At 38.0% G+C, this 26,277-nt stretch overlaps 1 protein-coding gene and 1 pseudogene across 1 annotated transcript; both read right to left on the minus strand.

Moving 5' to 3' along the window:
* LOC131487905 (olfactory receptor 5AN6-like) overlaps positions 1 to 26,277 on the minus strand; it is a 93,730-nt pseudogene that overhangs the window by 29,699 nt on the left and 37,754 nt on the right.
* On the minus strand, positions 23,035 to 24,074 carry LOC131487908 (olfactory receptor 5AN1-like). The gene has a single exon (XM_058689099.1). The coding sequence runs from the start codon at positions 23,971 to 23,973 to the stop codon at positions 23,035 to 23,037; it is 939 nt and encodes a 312-aa protein (XP_058545082.1). The 5' UTR covers positions 23,974 to 24,074.

A 26,277-nucleotide genomic window follows, 5' to 3' on the forward strand; every position in this document is an offset into this window, starting at 1 on the left:
AGCATGGATGAAACTAGAGGGCATTATGCTAAGTGAAATAAATTGTTCAGAGAAAGATAACATACAATTTCAATCCTATGTGGACTTTGAGAAACTCAACAGATGGATCTAGGGGAAGGGAAGGAAAATAAGATAAAAACAGAGAGTAAGGCATGTATAAGAGACTTTTAAATACAGAGAACAGGGGTGCCTGGGTGGCTCAGTTGGTTAACTTTCGGACTTCGGCTCAGGTCATAATCTCATGGTTCAAGCCCCACATCAGGCTCTGTGCTGACAGCTCAGAGCCTGGAGCCTGCTTCACATTCTGTGTCTCCCTCTCTCTCTGCCCTTCCCCTACTCACACTCTGTCTCTCTGGCTCTGTCTCTGTCTCTCTCTCAAAAATAAATAATCATTAAAATTTTTAATAAATAAATAAATACAGAGAACAAACGGAGGGTTGCTGGAGGGGTGTTGGGTGGGCTACATGTGTGATAGGCATTAAGGGCACTTTTGGGGATGACACCTGGTGTCATATGTAAGAGATGAATCACTGGGTTCTATGTCTGAAGTCAAGACTACACTGTATGTTAATTAACTTGAATTTAAATTTAAAAGATTAATAATACCTTCAAGGTCTATCCATATTGCCACAAAGGGCAAATTTTCACTCTTCTTTATGGCTGAGTAGTATTCCATTTTACACACACAAGCACATGTATCAATTATATAACTTTCCATTTATATGCGTCTTCTTCATTTCTCTTATCACTGTCTTCTATAGGTCTTTCAATTCCTTGGTAAATTCATTCTTAGGATTTTACTGTTTTTGAAACACTGTAAATGAGATTACTTTCTTAATTTCTCCTCTTGCTAGTTCATTATTTGTATATAGAAATATCACAGGTTTGAGGCACCTGGGTCACAGTCAATTAAGTATCTGACTTCAGCTCAGGTCATGATCTCGTGGTTCATGAGTTCAAGCCCACATTGGGCTGTATGCTGACAGCTCAGGGCCTGGAACCTGCTTCAGATTCTGTGTCTCCCTGTGTCTCTGCCACTCCCCCACCCCCTCTCTCTCTCAAAATAAATAAACATTAAAAAATTTTTTTAAAAAGAAGTCTCACAGGTTTTGGGGCACCTGGGTGACTCAATTGGTTGAGTGTCTGACTCTTGATTTTGGCTCAGGTCATGATCTCATGGTTTGTGGGATCGCACCCCACCTCAGGTTCTGCACTGACAATGTGGCACCTGCTTGGGATTCTATCTCTTCCTCTCTCTCTCTCTCCCCTTCCCCTGCTCATATGCATGTGCTCTCTCTCTCTCTCTCTCTCTCTCTCTCTCTCTCTCTCAAGATAAATAAACATTTAGGGAGCCTGGGTGGCTCAGTCAGTTAAGTGTCTGACTTCAGCTCAGGTCATGATCTCACAATTTGAGCCCCACATTGGGCTCTGTGCTGACAGCTCAGAGCCTGGAGCCTGATTCAGATTCTGTGTCTCCCCGTCTCTCTGCCCCTCCCATGTTCATGCTCTGTCTCTGTCTCTCAATAAAAAATTTTTTAATTTAATTTTTTTAAAAGATAAACATTTAAAAATACTAATAAATACTAAAAAAAATAAATGTCACAGTATACTGATTTTTTCATATAACTACTAAATTTGTTATTACTTCTAACAATGTTTTTGTAAAGTCATCAGGGTTTTCTATGTACATAATCATGTTATCTACAAAGAGAGACAGTTTTACATCATCTTTTCATACTTGAATGCATTTTACTTCTTTTTCTTGCCTAATCACTCTGGCTAGAATCTCTAGTACTATGTAGAATACAAGTGGTGAGAGGGGGCATCCTTGTCATGTTCTTGATTTAGAGGAAAAGCTTTGAGATTTTTACCACTGAGTATAATGTTAGCTGTGGGATTATCTTACATCTATACCCAGTTTGTTGACAGGTTTTTTTTAAATCATGTCTGGGTGTTGAACTTTCTCAGATGCTTTTTCTTCATCTATTGGCATGATCATATTTTTACTCTTCATTTTATTAATATGCTATATGACATTGATTGATTTGTGGATGTTCAACTATCCTTGCATAACTGAAATAAATAAATCCCATTTGATTATGGCATATGATCTTTAATGCAGTCTTGAATTCAGTGTGCAATATTTTCTTGAGTATTTTTCATCTATGTTCATCAGGCATACTGGGCTATAATTTTCTTTTCTTTTGGTGTCCTTGTCTGGTTTTTGTATTAGGGTAATGCTGCTCTTGTAAAATGAGTTTAGGAGTGTTCTTTCAATTTGTACATTTTGGAGGAGTTTGAGAATATTGGAACTTAATTCTTCTTGAAATATTTGGTAAAATTCACCAGTGAAAGCCATCTGGTCTCGGACTTTTATTTGTTGGGAGGTTGTTGCTTTTTTTCTTTCATTTGACTTCAAGTTTTTATTTAAATTCCAATTAGGTAACATATATGATAAAATTGGTTTTGGGTGTAGAATTTAGTGATTCAGCACTTACATATAACACCCAGTGCTCACCACAACAACTGCACTGCACTTCTTAATGCCCATCACCCATATAGCCCATCCCCCCCACCCAATGCCCCTTCCAAAACTCTCCCCTATGTTCATCTGTTTTATTTTTTAAATTCCACATGTGACTGAAATCATATGGTATTTGTCTTTGGCTGACTTATTCGCTTAGCATAATACACTCTAGCTCCATCCACATCATTGCAAATGGCAAGATTTCATTGTTTTTGACCACTGAGTAATATTCTATTAATATATACAATATTCTATATACTATTACTATATACAATATTTTATATATATATATGCACTATTACTGTATACAATATTCTATTGTATACATACCACATCTTCTTTATCCATTCATCAGTCAGTGGACATTTGGGCTCTCTCCATAGTTTGGCTATTGTTGATAATGCTACTATAAAACATTGATATGCATATACCTCTTCAAATCTGTGCTTTTGTATACTTTGGGTAAATACCTAGTAGTGCAATTGCTGGGTCGTAGGGTAGTTGTATTTTTAGTTTTTTTAAGGAACCTCCATACTGTTCTCCAGAATGACTGCACTGGTTGAATTCCCACTAACTATGCAAGAGGGTTCCCCCTTCTCTGCATACTTGCCAACATCTGTTGTCTCCTGTGTTGTTAATTTTAGCCATTATGACAGGTGTGAGATGGTATCTCATTATGGTTTTGATTTGTATTTCCCTGATGATGAGTGGTGTTGAGCATCTTTTCATGTGTCTGTTAGGCATCTGGATGTCATCTTTGGAAAAATGTCTATTTATGTCTCCTGTCCATTTCTCAACTGAATTAATTGGTTTGGGGTGTTGAGTCTGATAAGTGCTTTATAGATTTTGGATGCTAACTCTTTATCTGATACGTCATTTGCAAATATCTTCTCCCATTGCATAGGTGGTCTTTTAGTCTTGTTGATTGTTTTCTCCACTATGCAGGAGCTTTTTACCTTAATGAAGTCGCAACAGTTCATTTTTGCTTTTGTTTCCCTTGCCTCTGGCAATGTGTCTAGTAAGAAATTGCTATGGCCAAGGTCAAAAAGATTTCTTCCTGTGTTCTACTCTAGGATTTTGATGGTTTCTGTCTCACATTTAGGTCTTCCATGCATTTTGAATTTATTTCTCTGTATGGTGTAAGAAAGTGGTCCAGTTTAATTCTTCTGCATGTTGTTGTCCAGTTTTCCCAACACCATTTGCTGAAGAGACTGTCTTTTTTCCTTCAATAGTCTTTCTTGTTTCATTGAAGATGACTTGACCATACAGTTGTGGGTCCATTTCTGGGTTCTCTATTCTGTCACACTGATCTATGTGTCCATTTTTGTGCCAGTCCATATTGTCCTGAAAACGACAGCTTTGTAATATAGCTTGAAGTCCAGAATTGTGATGCCTCCAGGTTTGCTTTTATTTTTCAAGATTGCTTTGGCTATTCAGGGGCTTTTGTGGTTCCATACAAATTTTAGAGTTGTTTGTTCTAGCTCTATGGAAAATGCTAGTGGTTGGGGCACCTGGGTGGCACAGTTGGTTAAGTGTGCAACTCTAGGATCTCAGCTCAGTTCATGATCTCACGATTCATGAGCTCAATCCCCACATCAGTGCAGAGCCTACTTGAGATTGTCTCTCCTTCTCTCTGACCCTCCCCCATTTGTGGTCTATCAACCAAACTAAAAAACTTAAAAAAATTTTTTTAATGCTGGTGGTATTTTGATAGCAATTTCACTGAATGCATATGTTGCTTTGGTTAGTGTAGACATTTTAACAATATCTATTCTTCAAATCCATGAGCATGGAACGTATTTCAATTTATTTGTGTCCTCTTCAATTTCTTTCATAAGGTTTCTATAGTTTCAGAGTACAGATCTTTTACCTTGTTGGTCAGGTTTATTCCTAGGTATCTTATGGGTTTGGCGCAAATGTAAAATAGGATCAATTCCTTGATTTCTTTTACTGCTGCCTCATTACTGGTGTATAGAAATGCAACCGATTTCTGTACATTGATTTTATATCCTGTGAATTTGTTGACTTTGTGTGTCAGTTCTAGTAATTTTTTTATTGCAGTCTTTCAGGTTTTCTACCTAAAGTTATCACGTCCTCTGCAAATAGTGAAGGTCTGACTTCTTCCTTGCTCATGTAGATGTCTTTTAATTATTTTTATTGTCTGATTGCTGAGGCTAGGACTTCCAGTACTATGTTAAATAACAATGATGAGAGTGGACATCCCTGTCACGTTCTAGATTGTAGAGGATAACCTCTCGGTTTTTCCCCCTTGAAGATGATATTAGTTGTGGGTCTTGCATCTACAGCCTTTATTATGTTGAGATATATTCTCTCTATCCCTACTTTGTTGAGGATTTTTACCAAGAATGGATGTTGTATTTCGTAAAATGCTTTTCCTATATCTATTGACAGAATCATATGGTTCTTATCCTTTCTTTTATTAATGTAGTGTATCACATTGATTGATTTGAGAGTATTGTACAAGCCCTGCACAGCCCAGGAATACAGCTCACTTGATCGTGCTGAATAATTCTTTAATGTATTGTTGGATTCAATTTGCTATGAACTTGTTGAAAATTTTGGCATCCATGCTTATCAGGGATACTTACGTGTAATTTTCCTTTTTAGTGTGGTCTTTGGTTTTGGAATCAAGGTAATGGTGGCCTGGTAGACAGACCTTGGAAGTTTTCCCTCCATTTCTTTTCTTTCTTTATTTCTTTCTTCCTTTCTTTCTTCTGTTTCTGTTTCTTTTCTTTTCTTTTCTTTTTTTTTTTTTTTTTTTGGAACAGATTAAAGGGAATAGGTATTAACTCTCCTTTAAATGTCTTGTAGAATTCCCCTGGGAAGCCTCTGGTCCTGGACTTGTGTTTGTTGGGAGATTTTTGTTTACTGATTTGATTTCTTTGCTGGTTATGGGTCTGTTAAAATTTTCTATTTCTTCCTGTTTCAGCTTTTGTAGTGTATGTTTCTAGAAATTTATCCATTTCTTCCACATTGCATAGTTTGTTGGCATATAATTTTTCATAATATTCTCTAACAATTGTTTATATTTCTATGATCTTGGTTGTAATCTCTCCTCTTTCATTCATGATTTTCTTTATCTGGGTCCTTTCTCTTTTTGATAAGTATGGCTGGGGGGTATCAATTTTATTAATTCTTTCAAAGAACGAGCTCTTAGTTTCATTGATCTCTTCTGTTTGTGTGTGTTTATGTCATTTATTTCTGCTCTACTCTTTATTATTTCCCTTCTGCTGGCTTTAGGTTTCATTTGCTGTTCCTTTTTTAGTTCCTTTAAGTATAAGTTAGATTGTGTATTTTAGACTTTTCTTTAAAAAAATTTTTTTTAATGTTTATTTATTTTTGAGAGAGAGAGCATGAGCCGGGGAGGGGCAGAGAGAGAGGGAGACACAGAATCTGAAACAGGCTCCAGGCTCCAACCTGTCAGCGCAGAGCCCCAGGTGGGGCTCAAACTCACCACGAGATTATGACCTGAGCCAAAGTCAGACATAACCGACTGAGCCACCCAGGCATCCCTGAGACATTTCTTGCTTTTTGATGTAGACTTGTATTGCTATATATTTCCCTCACGTGACTGACAGCCTTTGCTGCATCAGTTGGGATTTTTTATTACTGACTCAATCTCCTTACTAGTGATTGGTCTACTCATATTTTCTATTTCTTCATGGTTCAGTCTTGGTAGTTTTTATGTTTATAGGAATTTGTCCATTTCTTTTAGGTTGCCCAAGTTTTTGGCTTGCAATTATTCATGGTAGTCTCTTATAACCTATTGTATTTCTGTGGTAGCAACTGTAACATCTCCTCTTTCATTTCTAATTTTATTTATGTCATTCTCTTTTTTCTTAGTGAGTCTAGCTAAAAGATTTGTCTGTTTTGTTTATTAAGTTTTTTAAAAATAGCTCTTAATTTCATTAATCTTTTCTATTGCCTTTGTAGTCTCTTCTTCATTTATTTCCACTCTGATTTTTGTTATTTCCTTCCATCTACTAACTTGGGGCTTAGTTTATTCTTCTTTTTCTAGTTCCTTGAATTGTGAAGTTAGATTGTTTAAATTGCATTTCTTCTTTCTAAATGAAAGTATTCATTGCCATGTACTTCCCTTCTTAGAACTGCTTTTGTATTTTCATATGTTTTCCTGTTACTAATTAGTGACCTTTTGTTTCTCCTGAAGAAGTCCCCTGTACATTTTCTGTAAAGACAATCTAGTGGTGATGAACTCTTCAGATTTGTCTGTCTGAAAACTCTTTATCTCTCCTTCAATTCTGAAAGATAATTTGTCCAGGTAGACTGTTCTTGGTTGACAGGTTTCTTTCAGCACTTTGAATATATTGTGCCACACCCGTAGGCCTGCAAAGTTTCTGCTGAAAAATCTGCTGATAATTTTATGGAGGTTTCCTAGTACATAACTAGTGGTATTTTTTTTTTACTTCTTTTGTCTTTAAATTTGACATTTCATTTATAATATGTCTCAGTGTGGTTCTTTTTGGATTCATGTTACTAAGAATAATCTGGACTTCCTGGATCTAGATGTCTATTTCTTTTCCTAGGTAAGGGAATTTTCAGCCATTATTTCTTGAATAAGCTTTTGCCTCTTTCTCTCTTCACTTTCTGGGACCTTTATAATGCAAATATTGGTCTGCCTGATGGTATTCTCTCTTAAGCATCTTCACTCTTTCTCATTATTTTTAAAAAAAAAAATTTTTAATGTTTATTTATTTTTGAGACAGAGAGAGACAGAGCATGAACAGGGGAGGGGCAGAGAGAGAAGGAGACACAGAATCTGAAATGGGCTCCAGGCTCTGAGCTGTCAGCGCAGAGCCCGACGCGGGGCTCGAACTCACAGACCGTGAAATCATGACCTGAGCCGAAGTCGGAAGCTTAACCGACTGAGCCACCCAGGCGCCCCTCTTTCTCATTATTTATCCTAATGCTCTTCCGATTTGAAGAATTCCACTGTCCTATCTTTGATTTCACTGATCCTTTTTTCTTCCATTTCACCTCATGTGCTGCTGGCACCTTCTATTGAGTTTTTCAGTTCACTTAATGTACTCTTCAGCTCTGAGATTTCTGCTTGGAAATTTCTTATATTTTCTATCTTTTTGTGGAAATTCTCACTTTGTTCATGCATTGTTCTGACCTTGGTGAGCATCTTTATGACCATAATTTATCAGATAAATTACCCTTTATCAGATAAATTACTCACCTCTGTTTCATTAAGATCTATTTCAGGGGTCTTACCTCAATCTTTTGTTTGAAACCTATTTATTTGCTTCTTCATTTTCCTTGATTCTTTCTGTTGGATTTTGTACATTAGATAAATAGTCATTTCTCCCGGTCTTGAAGGAGTAGTCTCATGTACGAGATGAAACTTATTATTCAGATGCACCCTGCTCCTGATTGTTTCTCAAACCTTTGTGATTGTCCAAACAGCCTTCCTTATATTTAGTGCCTCCCTGTAGTTGAGGGTGTGCCACAACCTGTCAGTGTCTCAGAACAGAGGATCTCAGTCAACACCTAAATGCAGGGTGATTGGAAGTCAGATACTCAGAAAGCATTTTTAAAGTATGCATGTAGGCCTCTTTCAGGGATATAGGTGTTTCTGTCTATGACCTCTGCACTAAGCCTACCCAGGGGCAAGAAGAGGGGGACAACCTATGAAGAACCGTTTCTTTGTTTGCTACAGTCCTATGGGATCCATGAGTGCAAGTCCTATTGGCCAACAGAGCCAGGCTATCAAGGGATGTGTCCCCATACACACAGAAACCACACAATCCAGGGTATCAGACATGTGCACAATCTCCTTCCTAGGAGACCCTGGTGACCTGCAGTGGGGCAGAGGGAGAGTGCAAAGATAGTGCCAGCAGGCCTCCCCTGCTGCAGGGGAGACTGCAGTCCACCCATAGGTGTGTGTGAAATTAGAAGGCTGACCCTCAGGATATAGCTTTTATAATATACATATGGACGTGTTTCAGGAAAAGACTGGGAGTTCAGTGTTTCTGACTGCTGCTTCTACACTAGATCCCAGGTGATAGTTCAGAACTGTTTCTTTGTTTACTATCATCTTGTAGGTCTCATGGATGTAAACCCAGTTGGCTTTCAGAGATGGGGGCTTGGGGGGCCCACTCCCCAAGAGGAAGTCTTAAAAGTTAAGGTGTTACATATTGGGTCTAGGCCCCACACCATTCAGGGAAAAGCTGAAAGTTGTTGAGTTCCCTTCCAATATATGTGACTGTGCCAGGGGAGGGATTATTGGCAAGATTGTGTCTCTACCTCTCCCATTTGTTTCGATATGGAATTTTTCTTGTTTGCACAATGTGTAGAAGTCATTTGGTTAGTTTATGAATTTCTCTCACAGCCAAATGCTCTGTGTGGAGCTGCAGATTTGCTGTGTCCATCTGAGAAAGTAAGTTCAAGAGCCTCCTATGTTGCCATCTTGAACTAGAACCCCTTTTTTGCCCCTCCTTTAAAAACTGAAAATCAGCACATAGCCATGAACAAAAGTACGTATGTGGGAATTGTGAGATCCAGCACCACATGGACAGGGCCAAGGAGGAGTTTTGCCCACTTGTGCAGTAGGGAACAGGCAACAGATCTCAATGTGTGCTGTGGGGCTAATAGAAGCTAGCAAACCATCCCCAACACCTCTCAGTCACAGTCAAGGAAAACCTGGAGTGCTAGCCATGGACAAATGATATTTTGTCCAAGTCCAACTTTCCTGAGGAAAGACTTCAGCTCTCCCCTGGAGCAAAAAGTAAATACAAGTTTGTATGCACTGGAAAAGGTAAAGGAAGAACATAACCAGTATCGCCCTTCTCCCAAGGCAATACACTGCAGAGGAATGAACTAACCAGTGGCAACCTATCCTATGGGGCAAAGAAAAATTGGTTAGTGAGTGCCTGAGTACCACATCTGTGTGGTACGTAATGGAGAGACCCAGAACCCATTTCTCTCCAGCAGTACTGAGTACTTAGGTGGGATCTTAATTACTGGGAAGCTGTTTGGGGGCACGGGCACAGAGTTTGTGAATGAGGCAGGGAAGAATATCAAAGGGCATTAAAGGGATGCAGTAGATCCCCCCTCCACCTGGCCTGCAGTCACCTCAACACTGTGAGTGCTAAATCTGCCACTCTCCCTTATTGTGCACTCATTTTGCACTATCTCAAGTCAGGGGCAAGAGCGAACTCTGGTAAACAGTGAATATGCTAAGAAAATCAGGCCATGATTTCTGTTCAAGGGAGAAACCACAAACTTGAGCTGTAGCACTACCTTCCGAGAAACAAAGCAGAGCTTTCCAGGAGCCAGCCTGGTGAGTTCTAAGAAGCAGTGCATACATACAACATGAAGAATTCAACCACAGCAAGAAATCTAGAACAGGTGAATCCCTACAAAGTTGAATAAAATACCAGCTATAAGTGAAACCTATGAAAAATATCCCCCACCAGAAGACAGCTAGTAAAGATTTGAGGAAGCATCTGCTATTTCAACTGCAAAAGCAGAAACACAAAACTCAGAGAGGTGGGAGCCAAGATGGCAGAAAGGCATGGATGTTTTCTCTGTGTCTCCCATCCATGAAATTAAACCATCTTGCACACCTAGAAAACTGATCTGAGGATTAACACAACAATCTGCACAACCTGAACCACAGAATTCAGAAGGTACATGACACAGAGAGGTGAACATGGGGAGAGAGAAGCCACGGAGGGCAGGGAGGTGTTTCTGCATGTGGATAGAGGATGGGGAAGGTGGGGAGAATACAGGAAAAGCACCCCTCCCCAAAAGCAGCTGGAGAGAAAGTGGAAAATTGGAAACAGCTGCAGAGACTGAACTAAAAAGAGAGAAAGGAGAAAGGAGAAAGGAAAAGGAGAAAGGAAAAAGGAGAAAGGAGAAAGGAGAAAGGAGAGGGTTTAAATTCCATTAAGGCTGTAAATAGGGGGAGCGCAGAGAGTTTGCAACTCCACAGCTCAGTACCTGGCAGTGCTCTGGTGGGAAGGGCGAATCCCCAGGAGCAGAGTGGGGTCTGGGAGGTTCTTGGGCCACACGGGGAGAAGTGGTTCCATTGCTGAAAGGACATTTGGTAGAGGCTATGAGGCAACCTGTGCCCAGCAGGCCCCAGAAAACAGCCACATTTGCTGGTGCTGGAACAAGGTTGTTAAGAGGGAAGCCTGGTGCCAGACTTGTGTTGTGATTTTCCATAATCCCTGATATGCTGCTACTGTACTATCTCGCGAACTTTTTCTGAGGCGGGCTGGCACCTGGCCGCAGTCTCTGGGCTTCGGCAGCAGCACTGTCCCACGAACTTTCCTGGGTGCAGCCAGCATTCGGCCATTGCGCAGTGAGACTCTCTGCAGAGGGGTGAAACGGGTCAAAGGCACAGTCCCTCAGAAACAAGGGGCCAGGGAAAACAGCCATATCTGAGACAAAACAAGGGAGACAGGTACTACCTGGGGCTTGGTCATGAACAGTGAAAGAGCAGGGAGTGCACAAAAGCTGAAGACAAAGGACAGGTGCGCAATTGCTGTTCGGGGAGAACAGCGTTCTGATACTACAGACTGGGTAGCTGAGTGATTGCATTTTCACCACTCCTGCACATGCGCATTCACACCTACAAGCACCACAGCACTCCACCCCAGTAGGCTAGCAGCGCCATCTAGTGGAGAACTGAGTCATTACACTAAGCCCATCCCAACGGGGCCAACCTCGCTCTTCAAGAACACAACTCTCACCACCTGCTTAATCTATGGACTATAAAGTGCTTCATAGTCTGAATTCTAGGGAAAATGAAGTAATTTCAGTTGTAATTCAGTCTGTTAGCAGGTCCATCTATTCAATTTTCTTACTTTCTTTTGTCTCTTTTTCATTTTTCTTTTCTTTTTCTTGAATACAAAACGGAAAACATTCATTTTTATTTTCAATTTTATTAAAAAATATTTTTCTTTAATTTTTTTACTATATTTTTTACTTTTGTGTAAATTTGTTTTCAAATTCTAGTTTACTTCCATCATTTCATTTTAGTCTGCTTCAGCGTATTCATTTTTTCAAATTTTCAAACAATTTCCTTTTTTTTTCTTCTTTCCCCTTTTTCCTCTAAACTATCAAACCATTTTCAACACCCACACCAAAACACACCTAGGATCTAGCATCATTTATTCAATTTTGTGTGTGCGAGTGTTTTTAATTTTTTTTTTTTTTAATTTTTTTTTCAACGTTTTTTATTTATTTTTGGGACAGAGAGAGACAGAGCATGAATGGGGGAGGGGCAGAGAGAGAGGGAGACACAGAATCGGAAACAGGCTCCAGGCTCCGAGCCATCAGCCTAGAGCCTGACGCGGGGCTCGAACTCACAGACCGCGAGATCGTGACCTGGCTGAAGTCGGACGCTTAACCGACTGCGCCACCCAGGCGCCCCTAATTTTTTAATTTTAATTTTTTTTTAATTTTAATTTTTTCTACCTCATTAATTCCTTTTCTCCCTTCAAAATTATCAAACTAAGGAATTCACCCCAAAAGAAAGTGCAGGAAGAAACTACAGCCAGGGACTTAAACAACACAGATATAAGCAAGATGTCTGAACAAGAATTTAGAATCATGATAATAAGAATACTAGCTGGAGTCAAAAATAGATTAGAAACCCTTTCTGCAGAGATAAAAGAAGTAAAAACTAGTCAGGATGAAATAAAAAATGCTATAACTTAGCTTCAATCAGGAATGGATGCCACAGTGGCAAGGATGAATGAATGAGGCAGAAGAGAGAATCAATGATATAGAGGACAAACTTATGGAGAATAATGAAGAAGAAAAAAAGAGGGAGATGAAGGCAAAAGAGCACGATTTAAGAATTAGAGAAATCAGTGACTCATTAAAAAGGAACATCAGAATCTTAGGGGTCCCAAAGAGGAAGAGAGAGAAATAGGGAAAGAAGGGTTATGTGAGCAAATCATAACAGAAAACTTTCCTAACCTGGGGAAGGACACAGACACCAAAATCCAGGAAGCACAGAGGACCCCCATTAGATTCAACAAAAACCAACCATCAACAAGGCGTATGATAGTCAAATTCACAAAATACTCAGGCAAGGAGAGAATCATAAAAACAGCAAGGGAAAAAAATCCCTATCCTACAAGGGAAGACAGACCAGGTTTGCAGCAGACCTATCCCCAGTAACTTGACAGGCCAGAGAGGAGTGGCAGGATATATTCAGTGTGCTGAATCAGAAAAATATGCAGCCAAGAATTTTTTTATCCAGCAAGGCTGTCATTCAAAATAGAAGGAGAGAGTAAAAGTTTCCCAGACAAACCAAAATTAAAGGAGTTTGTGACCACTAAACCAGCCCTGCAAGAAATTTTAAGGGGCACTCTCTGAGGGGAGAAAGGTGGAAAAAAAAAATATATATATATATATATATTTTTTTTTTTATATGCATATAAATACATATATATTTATATAAATTGTGTATATAAATATATATATTTATATAAAATATGTATATAAATATATATATATTTATATAAATACCAAATGCAACAAATATTAGAAGAGGCCAGAGAACACCACCAGAAACTCCAACTCTACAAGAAACATAAGGCAGTAAATTCATATCTTTCAGTACTCACTCTAAACGCCAATGGACACAATGCTCCAATCAAAAGACATAGGGTAACAGAATGGATAAGAAAACAACATCCATCTATATGCAGTTTACAAGAGACCCACTTTAAACCTAAAGACACCTTCAGATTGAAAGTAGGGGGAGGGAGAACCATCTATCATGCTAATGGTCAGCAAAAGAAAGACGGAGTAGCCATACTTATATCAGACAATCTAGACCTTAAAATAAAGACCGTGTCAAGAGGTGCAGAAGGGCATTATATCACAATAAAGGGGTCTATCCACCAAGACCTAACAGTTGTAATCATTTATGTGCCAAATGTGAGAGCACCCAAATATATAAATCCATTAATCACAAACATAAAGAAACTCATCAATAGTAATACCTTAATAGTAGGAGACTTCAACACCCCACTCACAGCAACGGACAGATCATCTAATCAAAAAATCAACAAGGAAACAATGGCTTTGAATGACACACTGGACCAGAGGGACTTAACAGATATATTCAGAACATCTCATCGTAAAGCAATGGAATATATATTCTTATCCAGGGCACATGGAAAGTTCTCCACAATAGACCACATACTGGGACACAAATCAGCCCTCAGCAAGTACAAAAAGATCAAGATCATACTGTGCATATTTTCAGACCACAATGCTATGAAACTCGAAATCAACCACAAGGAAAAAATTGGAAAGGTAACAAATGCTTGGAGACTGAAGAACATCCTACTATAGAATGAATGCGCTAAACAAGATGTTAAAGAGGAAATTAAAAAGTATATGGAAGTCAATGCAAATGATAACACCACAACCCAAAACCTCTCGGACGCAGCAAAGGTGGTCATAGGAGGAAAGTATATAGCAATCCAGGCCTTCCTAAAGAAGGAAGAAAGATCTCAGATACACAACCTAAACTTACCCCTTAAGGAGCTGGAAAAAGAACAGCAAATAAAACCCAAAACCAGCAGAACACAGGAAAAAACAAAGATTAGAGCAGAAATTAATGTTATCGAAACCAAAAAAACAGTAGAACAGATCAATGAAACCAGAAGCTGGTTCTTTGAAAGAATTAACAAAATTGGTAAACCACTAGCCAGTTTGACCAAAAAGAAAAAGGAGTGGACCCAAATAAATAAAATCAAGAATGAAAGAGGAGAGATCACAACCAACACAACAGAAATAAAAACAATAATAAGAGAATATTATGAGCAATTATATGCCAATAAAATGAGCAAGCTGGAAGAAATGGACAAATTCCTAGAAACATATACACTACCAAAACTGGAACAGGAAGAAATAGAAAATTTGAACAGACACATAACCAGTAAGGACATCGAATTAGTAATCAAAAATCTGCCAAAAAACAAGAGTCCAGGGCCAGATGGCTTTCCAGGGGAATCCTACCAAACATTTAAGGAAGAGTTAGCACTTATTCTCTTGAAGCTGTTCCAAAAAAATAGAAATGGAAGGAAAACTTCCAAACTCTTTCTATGAAGCCAGCATTACCCTGATTCCAAAACCAGACAGAGACCCCATGAGAAAAGAGAACTATAGACCAATTTCCCTGATTAACATGGATTCAAAAATCCTCAACAAGATATCAGCCAACCGGATCCAACAATATTTAAAAAATTATTCACCATGACCTAGTGGAATTTATACCTGGGATGCAGGTCTGGTTCAATACCCACAAAACAATTAACGTGATTCATCACATCAATAAAAGAAAGGACAAGAACCACATGATCCTCTCAAAAGATGCAGAGAAAGCATTTGACAAAATACAGCATCCTTTCTTGATAAAAGCCCTCAAGAAAGTAGGGATAGAAGGAGCATACCTCGAGATCATAAAAGCCATATATGAACGACCCAATGCTAATATCATCCTCAATGGGGAGAAACTGAGAGCTTTCCCCCTAAGGTCAGGAACAAGACAGGGATGTCCACTCTCGCCACTGTTATTCAACATAGTATTGGAAGTCCTAGCTTCTGCAATCACACAACACAAAGAAATAAAAGGCATCTAAGTCAGCCAGGAGGAAGTCACACTTTCACTTTTCACAGATGATATGATACTCTATATGGAAAACCCAAAAGATTCCACCAAAAAACTGCTAGAATTGATTCATGAATTCAGCAAAGTTGCAGGATATAAAAATCAATGCACAGAAATCAGTTACATTCCTATACACCAACAACGAAGCAACAGAAAGAGAAAACAAGGAATCGATCCCATTTACAATTGCACCAAAAGCCATGAGATACCTGGGAATAAATCTAGCCAAAGAGTGGAAAAATCTATACACTGAAAACTATGGAAAGCTTATGAGAGAAACTGAAGAAGACCCAAAAAATTGAAAAAGATTCCATCCTCCTGGATAGGAAGAACAAATATTGTTAAAATGTTGTACCCAAAGCAATCTACATATTCAATGCAATCCCTATCAAAATAACACCAGCATTCTTCACAGAGCTAGAACAGACAATCCTAAAATTTGTATGGAACCATAAAAGACCCAAATAGCCAAAGCAATCTGGAAAAGAAAACCAAAGCGAGGCATCACAATCCCAGACTTCTAGCTATACTACAAAGCTGTAATCATCAAAACAGTATGGTACTGGCACAAGAACAGACATTCAGATCAAGGGAACAGAATAGAGAACCCAGAAATGGACCCACAAACGTATGGGCAACCAATCTTTGACAAAGCAGGAAAGATTAGCCAATGGAATAAAGACAGTCTCTTCAGCAAGTGGTGCTGGGGAAATTGGACAGTGACATGCAGAAAAATGAACCTGGACCACTTTCTTACACCATACACAAAAATAAACTCAAAATGGATGAAAGACCTCAATGTAAGACAGGAAGCCATCAAAATCCTCGAGGAGAAAGCAGGCAAAAACCTCTTCGATCTTTGCCACGGCAACTTCTTACTCAACACGCCTTGGGAGGCAAGGGAAACAAAAGCAAACATGAACTACTGGGACCTCATCAAAATAAAAAGCATCTGCACAGAGAAGGAAACAATCAGCAAAACTAAAAGGCAACCGACAGAATGGGAGAACATATTTGCAAACGACATATCAGATAAAGGGTTAGTATCCAAAATCTACAAAGAACTTATCAAACTCAACACCCAAAAAACAAATCATGCAGTGAAGAAATGGGCAAAAGACATGAATAGACACTTCTCCAAGGAAGACATCCAGATAGCCAACCGACACATGAAAGAATGCTCCACATTACTCATCATCAGGGAAATACAAATCAAAACCACCATGAGATACCACCTCACACCTGTCAGAATGGGTAACATTAACAACTCAGGTAACAACAGATGTTGGCGAGGATGAGGAGAAAGAGGATCTCTTTTGCATTGTTGGTGGGAATGCAAGCTGGTGCAGCCACTCTGGAAAACAGTATGGCGGTTCCTCAAAAAATTAAAAATAGAACTACCCTACAACCCAGCAATTGCATTACTAGGTACTTATCCAAGGGATACAGGTGTGCTGTTTTGAAGGGACATATGCACCCCAATGTTTATAGCAGCACTATCAACAATAGCCAAAGTATGGAAAGAGCCCAAATGTGCATTGATGGATGAATGGATAAAGAAGAAGTGGTATATATATACAATGGAGTATTAGTCGGCAATCAAAAAGAATGAAATCTTGTCATTTGCAACTACGTGGATGGAACTGGAGGGTATTATGCTAAGTGACATTAGTCAGAGAAAGACAAATATATGAATTCACTCATATGAGGATTTTAAGAGACAAAACGGATGAACATAAGGGAAGGGAACAAAAATAATACAAAAACAGGGAGGGGGACAAAGCAAAAGAGACTCATATACATGTAGAACAAACAAAGGGTTATTGGAGAGGGTGTGGGAGGGGGATGGGCTATATGGGTAAGGGGTATTAAGGAATCTGCTCCTGAAATCATTGTTGCACTATATGCTAACTAATTTGGATGTAAATTTTAAAAAATTGAATTAAAAAAAGTAGAAACACAAAACTCAAATGAACATGAGACCTAAGGACACGTCATCCCTAAAAAATGAAAATAATCTTCAATCCATCAATTTAAAGCCACAGAATTTTACAATCTAGTTAATAAAGAATTCAAAATAGCTATTCTGAAGAAACTAAATGAGATATAGAAAAACACACAAAGACAATTGAATGAAATAAAAGAAACAATACATTAACAAAATGAGAAATGTAATAGACACAGAAATCATTAAAAATAACCAAACAGGTGCATCTGGGTGGCTCAGTTGGTTAAGCGTCTGATTTCAGCCCAGAGCATGATCTCATGGGCATGCTGGCAGTGTGGAGCCTTCCTGGGATTCTCTTTTCTCTGGTTCCCCTCTACCACCCAACTCATTCCTGCTCGCTCTCTCTCTTTCTCTTTCTCTCTCTCTCTGTCTCTCTCTCTCAATAAATAAACTTTAAAAAATGGCCAGACAGAAAATCTAGAGCTGCAGAACTCAATGAATAAAATTAAAAATATGCAAGAGAAGTATCTACAGTAGATGGAAACAGAAAGTAGAATCAGTGGCTTGGAGGACAGGACTTTGAGATAACCTAGTCAGAGAAGAAAGAAAAAAAAAGAATAAAAAAAGAGCAAAAAAACCTATGGGAACCATGAAACATACAATTTTAGAATAATTGGAATTGGAAAAGAGAAAACTGGAGAAGGAACCAGAAAGTCTAGTTACAGATATAATGGCTAAGAACTTCTCAAACCTGGTGACACACATGGACATCCAAGTTAATGAAGCTAATAGACTGCTACATTATCTCATTGCAAAATTATTCATCAAGGCATAGTATAATGAAAGTGTCAAAAATTAAAGACAAAGAGAAAATCCTAAAAGCAGCCAGTAAAAAAAAATTGTAAACTCCAAAGGAACACCATTAGGCTATCAATGGATAACACAGAAGACACCCTTAAGTATGAGACAGTAGAAAGACATATTCAAAGTGTTGGAGAAAAATGCCAGCTGAGAACCTCTATCTGCCAAAGTTATCCTCCAGACAGAAAGGAGAAATAAAGAGTTTTCCAGACAAATAAAAGTTGAGAGTATTAATCACCATTAGACCTTTCCAACAAGAAATGATGAAAGGAGATGAGAGGGAGGCAAACCATAAGAGACTCTTAAATACAGAGAACAAACTGAGGGTTGATGCAGGGGAGGGTGGGGGAGACGGGGAAATGGATGATGGGCATTGAGGAGGGCATTGTTGAGATGAACACTGGGTGTTGTACACAAGCAATGACTCATGAGAATCTACACCTGAAACCAAGAGCACAATGTAAACACTGTATATTAGCCAACTTGACAATATATTATATAGAAAGAAAGAAAGAAAGAAAGAAAGAAAGAAAGAAAGAGAAAAGAAAGAAGAAAATAAAAGAAAAGAAAAAAGAAAAGGAAATGAAAAGATAAGGTAAGATAAGATGCAACATGTGTAGCCATCAGGGTGACCTAGTTTATTAAGTGCCCAACTCTGGATATCAGCTCAGGTCATGATCTCATGAGTTTGAGTCTGAGACCCACTTCGGGCTCTGTGCTAGCAGCGCTGAGCCTGTTTGGGATTCTCTCTCTCTCTCACTCTCTCTCTGCCCCTCCACTGCTTGTGCTCACTCATGTTCTCTCTGAAATAAATAAACTTTTTTTAAAAGTAAAAGAAAGAAAAGAAAAGGGGCACCTGGGTGGCTCAGTTGGTTAAGTGTCCGACTTCAACTCAGATCATGATCTCCATGCTGACAGCTCAGAGCCTGGAACCTGCTTCTAATTCTGTGCCTCCCTCTCTCTGCCCCTTCCTGCTCTCTCTCTCTCTCTCTCTCTCTCTCTCTCTCTCAAAAATAAATAAACATTTAAAAAAATTTTTTTAAATATTTAATATGAAAATATATGAAAATAGACCACACACTGATAGAGGTAAGTATATAGTCAGATTTAGAAGGCTATATCTGTAATAGGACAGAGAACACTGCATAAAAATTATAGACATATCCCTGATGAATATACATGCAAAAATTCACAATGAAATACAGGCAAGCCTAATGCAACAACACATTAAAGCATCATACACCATGATTAAATGAACATTGTCCCTACAAGGATGGTTCAACATACACAAAAACATAACTGTGATGCACCACGTTAATGTAAGATAAAAAACATATCATCTCAAAAGATGCAGAAAAAGCATTTGAAAAAATACCACATCCTTTCTTAAATAAAACTGTCAACAGATTGGGTATAGAAGGAAATGACTGCAACACAATAAAGGCCAGAAATAAGAATCCACAACTAACATCACACTCACTTATATCTAGAAAGTCCTAAGACTCAACCAAAAAACTGTTGGGACTAATCAACAAGTTCAGTAAAGTTGCAGTACACAGAATCAGCATACAGAAACCAGTTGCATTTCTATACACTAACAATGAAACACCTGAAAAAGAAGTAAAATAACATTATACCATTCACTGTAACATTAAAAACAATAAAATACTTAAAAAATAAATTTAACCAAGGAAGTAAAAGATCTGTACTATTAAAACTAAAATAAATTGATAAAATTAAAGAACACACACAAAAAAAATGGAAAGATATCCCATGTTCATGAACCAAAATTAATATTCTCCAAATTTCCATACTACCCAAAGTCATCTATAGATTGAAGAAAATCTCCATCAAATTTCAATGATATTTTTCACCAAAATATAAAAAAAAATACTAAAATTTGTGTGAAACTTCAAAAGACCTAAGCCAAAGGAATCTTGAGAAAGAGCAAAAGTGGAGGAATCACTCTCCTGATTCCAAACTATATTACAAAGCTATACTAAACAAAACAGTATGGGTCTGGCATAAAAATAGACATATAGGTCAGTAGAATAAAATAGAATCCAGAAATAAACTCCCACCTATATGTCAACTTCTATTTAACAAGGGAGCCAAGCATACTCAGTGAGGAAAGAACAGTGTCTTCAATAAATGGTTTTGGAAAAACTGGATCATCAAATGCGTAAGAATGAAATTGGGTCAACACCTTTCATCACTCACAAAAATTAACCCTAAATAGATGAAAGATAGGAATATAAGACCTGAAACCATAAAACCCCTAGAAGAAAAGATAGGGAACAAGGTCCTTGACACTGGTCTTGAAAATTATTTTTTGGATCTCATACCAAAAGCACAAGCAAAAAAAGCAAAAGTCAACAAGTGCAGCTACATCAAATTAAGAAGCCTCTGCACAGCCAAAGAACAATTTAACATAATCAAGAGGAAACCTACAGGATAGGAGAAAATCTCTGCAAACCATATACTGAAAAATATTTGCCAACCATGTACCTCAGATAAAGGGTTAATATCCAACATGTAAAAAGAATTCATAAAACTCAAAAAGAAAGCAATCTGATTTAAAATTGGGTAGAGGAACTGAATGGATACTTTCCCTAGAAGACACCCAAATGGCCAATAGGTACACAAAAAGATACCCAACATCACTCATCATCAGGGAAATGCAAATCAAAAGCACAATGAAATATCAACTGACACCTGTTAGAATGACTACCATCACAGCAAGAGGTCATAAGTGGTGGTGAGGATTTGGAGAAAAGGGAACACCTGTACACTACTGGTGGAAAGGTAACTTGGTTTAGCCACTATTAAAAACAGTATGGATGTTCCTCAAAAGATTAAAGAACTACCATAGGATCAAGCAACCCCACTTCTGGGTATACACTCAACAGAAATAAAAACAGGATACCAAAAAGATAATCTCCACTCCCGTGTTTATTGCAGCATTATTCATAATAGGCAATATATGGAATGACAAAGAATTATAAAGAAGACATGGTGCTGACACATAGTACAGTGGAATATTACCCAACTACGACATGGAGGAAATAGTGCCATTTGAGACAACATGAATGGACCCTGATGGCATTATGCCAAGTGACATAAGTCAGACAAAGACATAAACTGTATGATAGCACTAATATCATACAGAGTCAAAAAGCCAAACCCATAGAAACAGAGAGTCCAGTGGTGGTTACCAGGACCTGGAGAGCAAGGAAATTAGAGAGATATTTTTTGAAAGGGTATAACCTTGCAACTAAAAGATAAATAAATATGGAAATCTCATGCACAGCATAATGATTATGAGGTGCTCCTCCTACTGAAGCCCTCATGGTTCCTTAGGAAGACTTCACATACATTCTTACACATTTTTAAAGAACAATACTTCAAAGAGCATACCTAAGCTTACACGGTGGGGAAGGGGAGCACACATCTTTTATTCACACTGCACTACTTCCTTGGTATGGGGTAAGACCTCACATTCTCTCCCAGAGATTCAATGATTCCCCTTCTCTCAATCCCATCCATTTGCAAACTCGTGAAAAATTTGGCAAAGGCTTCAAATGCCTCTTCATTTATAATCTTTAATTAAAGAGAACAATTATGTGACTCATCAGAATTAAGACACCCCCCAAACAGCAATGAGAACCCAATGAATCTCCAAGGTTAATATGTCATTGTAATGACATATGCTTTATATCAGTTGGTTCAAGTCTGAGCAATCTGGCAAATCAGCAGCCAGTATTGTTACACATCTTGTTCCCTTTTCAAACAGATCACAAGAACCAAAAGCTTTATGTTCAACTTTACACAAAGAAAACTGGCCAAAGTTAAAAACCCTGCCTCTCCCACTATTATTTCCCCTCTGGCTCTTGAGGCTTCCTAGAAAGTATCAGCATTAGAGTAACTCTAACCATCTACTCCACACATTATATCACCCCACACAACACCATAAATCTCTAGGACATACAATATTCAACACAGACAATAAACAGAATATATACCAACTTCCCATATTTGTTCTTAGTCTGTAATATTTAATATGCAGTAACTCTATTCTTACAATGAATTTTCATGCAAGTCTCCTCATACCAAACATAAACAGATGCTTGAAATAACAGAAATGATTTAATAGTGTGAAACACTGGCTATGTCAGACAAGGGTAAATTTTCCACATTTAATGGGAGAAAGAGGCTTGAGTCCCACAATATAAAAAACTGATATCGGCTCTGACATGGATTTTGAACATCATCTTACATGAGAAGCACCCACTCGACACTACAAGCAAGAAAGTAAACCATCAAACTCCTAAGTAAATGGTACTGAAGGGACTACATCCTTCATTCCAATCCTCTTATGATTCAAATCACTTTTCCTTCATAAGATTACAGCTGGTAGAGACTGGATGTGAACAAACTTATTGGATGACTAGCCCTGAAAGAGGCCTTAGACAAACATTAGCTATCTCAGACTGCTCTTCCCAGGAAACTCAACCAGCTAGTTGTATAGCTTTATCTGTTTTCAAAGGCACATTCTGTGTGTGCGTTTGTTCCCACTATGGCAGCAATACAGAACAAACATCAATCACCATCATGTCTGGATTACGCTGCATCAAAATATTTGAAGACAAAATCTCTACACTCCTGGGGATCTCTGTCACGTACTGCTCCTTTGTGATCAGAGGGCTGAGACAGCAGGACTCAATCTCCAAAGCAAAAATAAGTAATGAGTTTCTACACCTTAACATTTTACAAATACTTGAAAATTACTGATAAATGATGAGGCCACCCCTCATGTAGGGTGAAAGTATGAATCTCCAGGACTTAAACGTATTGTGTTTGTGTGGAATCAAGTCACTTGTCAGTCCATTTGGCATATTATCTGTGTCAAATTAAGCTTTCTTTATCCAAAGGTAGTATGAATTTTGTTATAGTCCATTCATGTGCATATTATCGACGGTTAAGGTTTCTGGTAGGACAAATCTGGACAGAACCTCAGCAATAACATCTCTTCTTTTGTATCCTCTTCAAGGCATCTTTGATTTCCTTGTTCCTCAGACTGTAAATCAAGGGATTCAACATGGGGATAACCACAGTGTAAAAAACCGATGCAAATCTGTCAAAACTGGAGGAGCCACCAGAGCTGGAACTCAAATAGACAAACATACCTGAGGTATAGAAGAGGGACACTGCTGTCAGATGAGAAGCACAGGTGTTGAAAGCCTTGGACCTGCCTTTAGCTGAAGTGATCTTCATGATAGAGATGACAATATAGCCATAGGATATCATGATGATGAAGGCATTTGTTATCCCAAAGATCACTGTTAATATAGCAGTCAAGAGTTGCACAAAGAAAGTGTCAGTGCAGGACAGGACTAACAACTGGGGCATGTCACAGAAGAAGTGGTTGATGACATTAGGCCCACAGAAGTGAAGCTGAAGTATGGCACACAATTGGGATACAGAAGCAGAGAGTCCAGCCAGATAGGACCCCAGCACCATCCGAATACAAAGGGTGGGTGACATGACTGATGAATAGAGAAGAGGATTACAAATGGCGGCATATCGATCATAAGCCATGGCTGTCATGAGACAAGACTCACTCAGTCCCATGATTGAAAAAACAAAGTATTGAACGGCGCAACCCACAAAGGTGATAGTTTGCTGCTCTTGGAAAAAGCTGGAGAGCATCTTGGGGGCTGTGGAGGTCACATAGCAGATATCCATGAAGGACAGATTACTGAGGAAGAAGTACATGGGTGTGTGGAGGTGAGAGTCCATCCTTATTAAGATGATGAGGCACAAGTTCCAAGTCAGAGTCATAATGTAGATGAGCAGGAATACAACAAAGAGCACTGCTAGGATTCTGGGGAAATCAGAGAATCCCAAAAGGATGAAATAAGTGACCTCTGTAATATTTCCTCCCCCAACCATTTTCTTGGTGCTTCTAAAATCAGAGAACAGAGAATGTTCTGCTGACTCAGGTGAAATGACAGCATTACACTGCTCACTTGTGCCATTCTTTCCTCCAGGGAGTACTGGGAAAGAAGCAAACAATGCCTCACTGTCCTGATGAGAAGACCCCAGCTTTTCATCTCAAATTATCAAGAAATGACTTTAGTGTTTTAGTTTCTCAATTATTTCATGAAATCTCATGAAAATCAGAGATATTTTCAACTTTGAGAACTGAAAAAAACAAATGCTGTGATTCTTACAGAGATCATTCATTGAAAGTTTTTTAAAAGGCCTTTGGTAATTTATTATAGAACTTCTGCTTTATAAGAGCATAAGTGGCATCACCTCCAGATTAAAACTGAAATAGCCGTTCAGTTCCAGATAGTGATCTAGATAAATTTTTAAAATTTATTCTTTTACCCTTAAGAAAAGTAACTTAACCCATTTGTAATAATTTCACAAATTTTTATGCAAATGTATTTGACATATCATCTCCCAACTGGCCTGGAAAACTATATCATAACTTTATTCTGATAAGATTTTTTGAGGTACAGCATATGTGCCCAATAAAGTTATGGAACACATCTTCTTAGGGAAGTCTTCATACTTAGTATTCCAAAAGGAGGCTAGGATAGCTCACTATTGACCCCAACATTTTTTTTTCAATTTTAAGGTATTTTTCTACATGAGAAATAGCATGGTACTGTGGTTAAAGGTTCAGACTTTAAGAGTTTTGTCTGATACCCTCCCACTTTATGAACTTGTCCAAGTAGCTCAAACACACTAAGATTGACTTGCTCAAAATAAAGTGAGAACATTAAGAGCCCCTGGACTATAGGGTTACTAGGAGGTTTATGAGAAAACTCATGAGGATGCTGAGCACACATCTGAACACAGTAATTGTTCTATATGTGTTGGCTATTATTATCCTGGATTGCTTACAGATAACCATGAATGACAGCTATTTCCATGGATAGAAATGTCAACAGTGCTAGAGTTGTATGAGTTAATTTGAGATATTTCCTGAGATATCACTGGCCTTGTAGACTGTCAGGAATTATTACCTCTAGACAAATGTAGATTTGGACCTCATGTGGAAGCAAATCAAACCACCTGGGGCTATGAAGACACAAACCACATAATTAATTTTCTATTTAGGATGCTTGAGTTTGAGTATACTTGGTCCATTGACAACTAGTATCAAGTTATATGGGCCTTGATACAGAAAAAAAGTAAATAATTTCAATTACCAAGTACTATATAGCTATAGTTCATATTTTTTATTGATATAGTCATCATATTATGGCTTACTGAAGATTCATAATAGATTGCAGCTATGGCCTATGCTCCATAAACAATCTGTCCTTCCTTGAGATGAAAGAATAAATCAATGAGAACAGTTAAGAAATTTTTGAAAAAAGGTAAATAATTAAAAAGACATGAACTTTCAAATAATAAAAAGTATTATAAACACTGATAACTCACTATTCTTATAAAAATAGATGGGTCAAAAGAATATATAGAAATTTTAGAAAAATTTAAATTTGGTAAGAGTTAACAAATGGTAAGTATTTAAACTGATAAAGGTTAAACTCTTGTAATGCATTTATATAATTTCGGTATGCAGAAAAAATCCTGAAATACAACACCAAAACAGAAACTACAAGAGAAAAATATGAACTAACACTTAAAAACTTGGTCACATCAGAAAAATTCACTTATGTAAAATACTTTTGAAATACAATTGATGAGGGAAAAATAGTTACAAAAGATAAAAAAGACAATATAGTAATGTCCTTAATATAAATAGGGATGGGGGAATTCACATTTACTACTGAGGGTAGAAGATGTTTCCACCTTCCTGGAGGAAAAAAAATTTGTTTTATATAATATCTCTATCTCTGTCTCTTTCTCTTTCTCTGTCTCTCTCTCTCTCTCTCTGTCTCTCTCTCTCTCTCTCTCTCTCTCACACACACACACACACACACACACACACACACAAACCACACAACATGTGAGCCAATTACAAACGTCAAAAGTATTGACTGGTATGATTTTGATTGCCTTCCTTAAAAGTTTCTGTCTTTGATCAATTTTCCACAACTTCTATAAATAAGAAATAAGTTATTAAGATATATAAATCCTTAATAGTAAGCACAGATTGGGAAAGAAAGGGAGAATGGAAGGGCAAATGATGGAGAAAGTGAGAATGACAAATAAAACAGACTTTCAGAATTTCCTGAATTTTACCTACTGCCCATGTCAACCTTCACAAGTTATTAA

The sequence above is a fragment of the Neofelis nebulosa genome, chromosome 10, assembly GCF_028018385.1.
Source record: "Neofelis nebulosa isolate mNeoNeb1 chromosome 10, mNeoNeb1.pri, whole genome shotgun sequence".
Taxonomy (NCBI): domain Eukaryota; kingdom Metazoa; phylum Chordata; class Mammalia; order Carnivora; family Felidae; genus Neofelis; species Neofelis nebulosa.

Bases quoted from the DNA above. Each gene is read 5' to 3' on its own strand.
- LOC131487908 (XM_058689099.1), bottom strand. From the start codon at position 23,973: ATGGTTGGGGGAGGAAATATTACAGAGGTCACTTATTTCATCCTTTTG.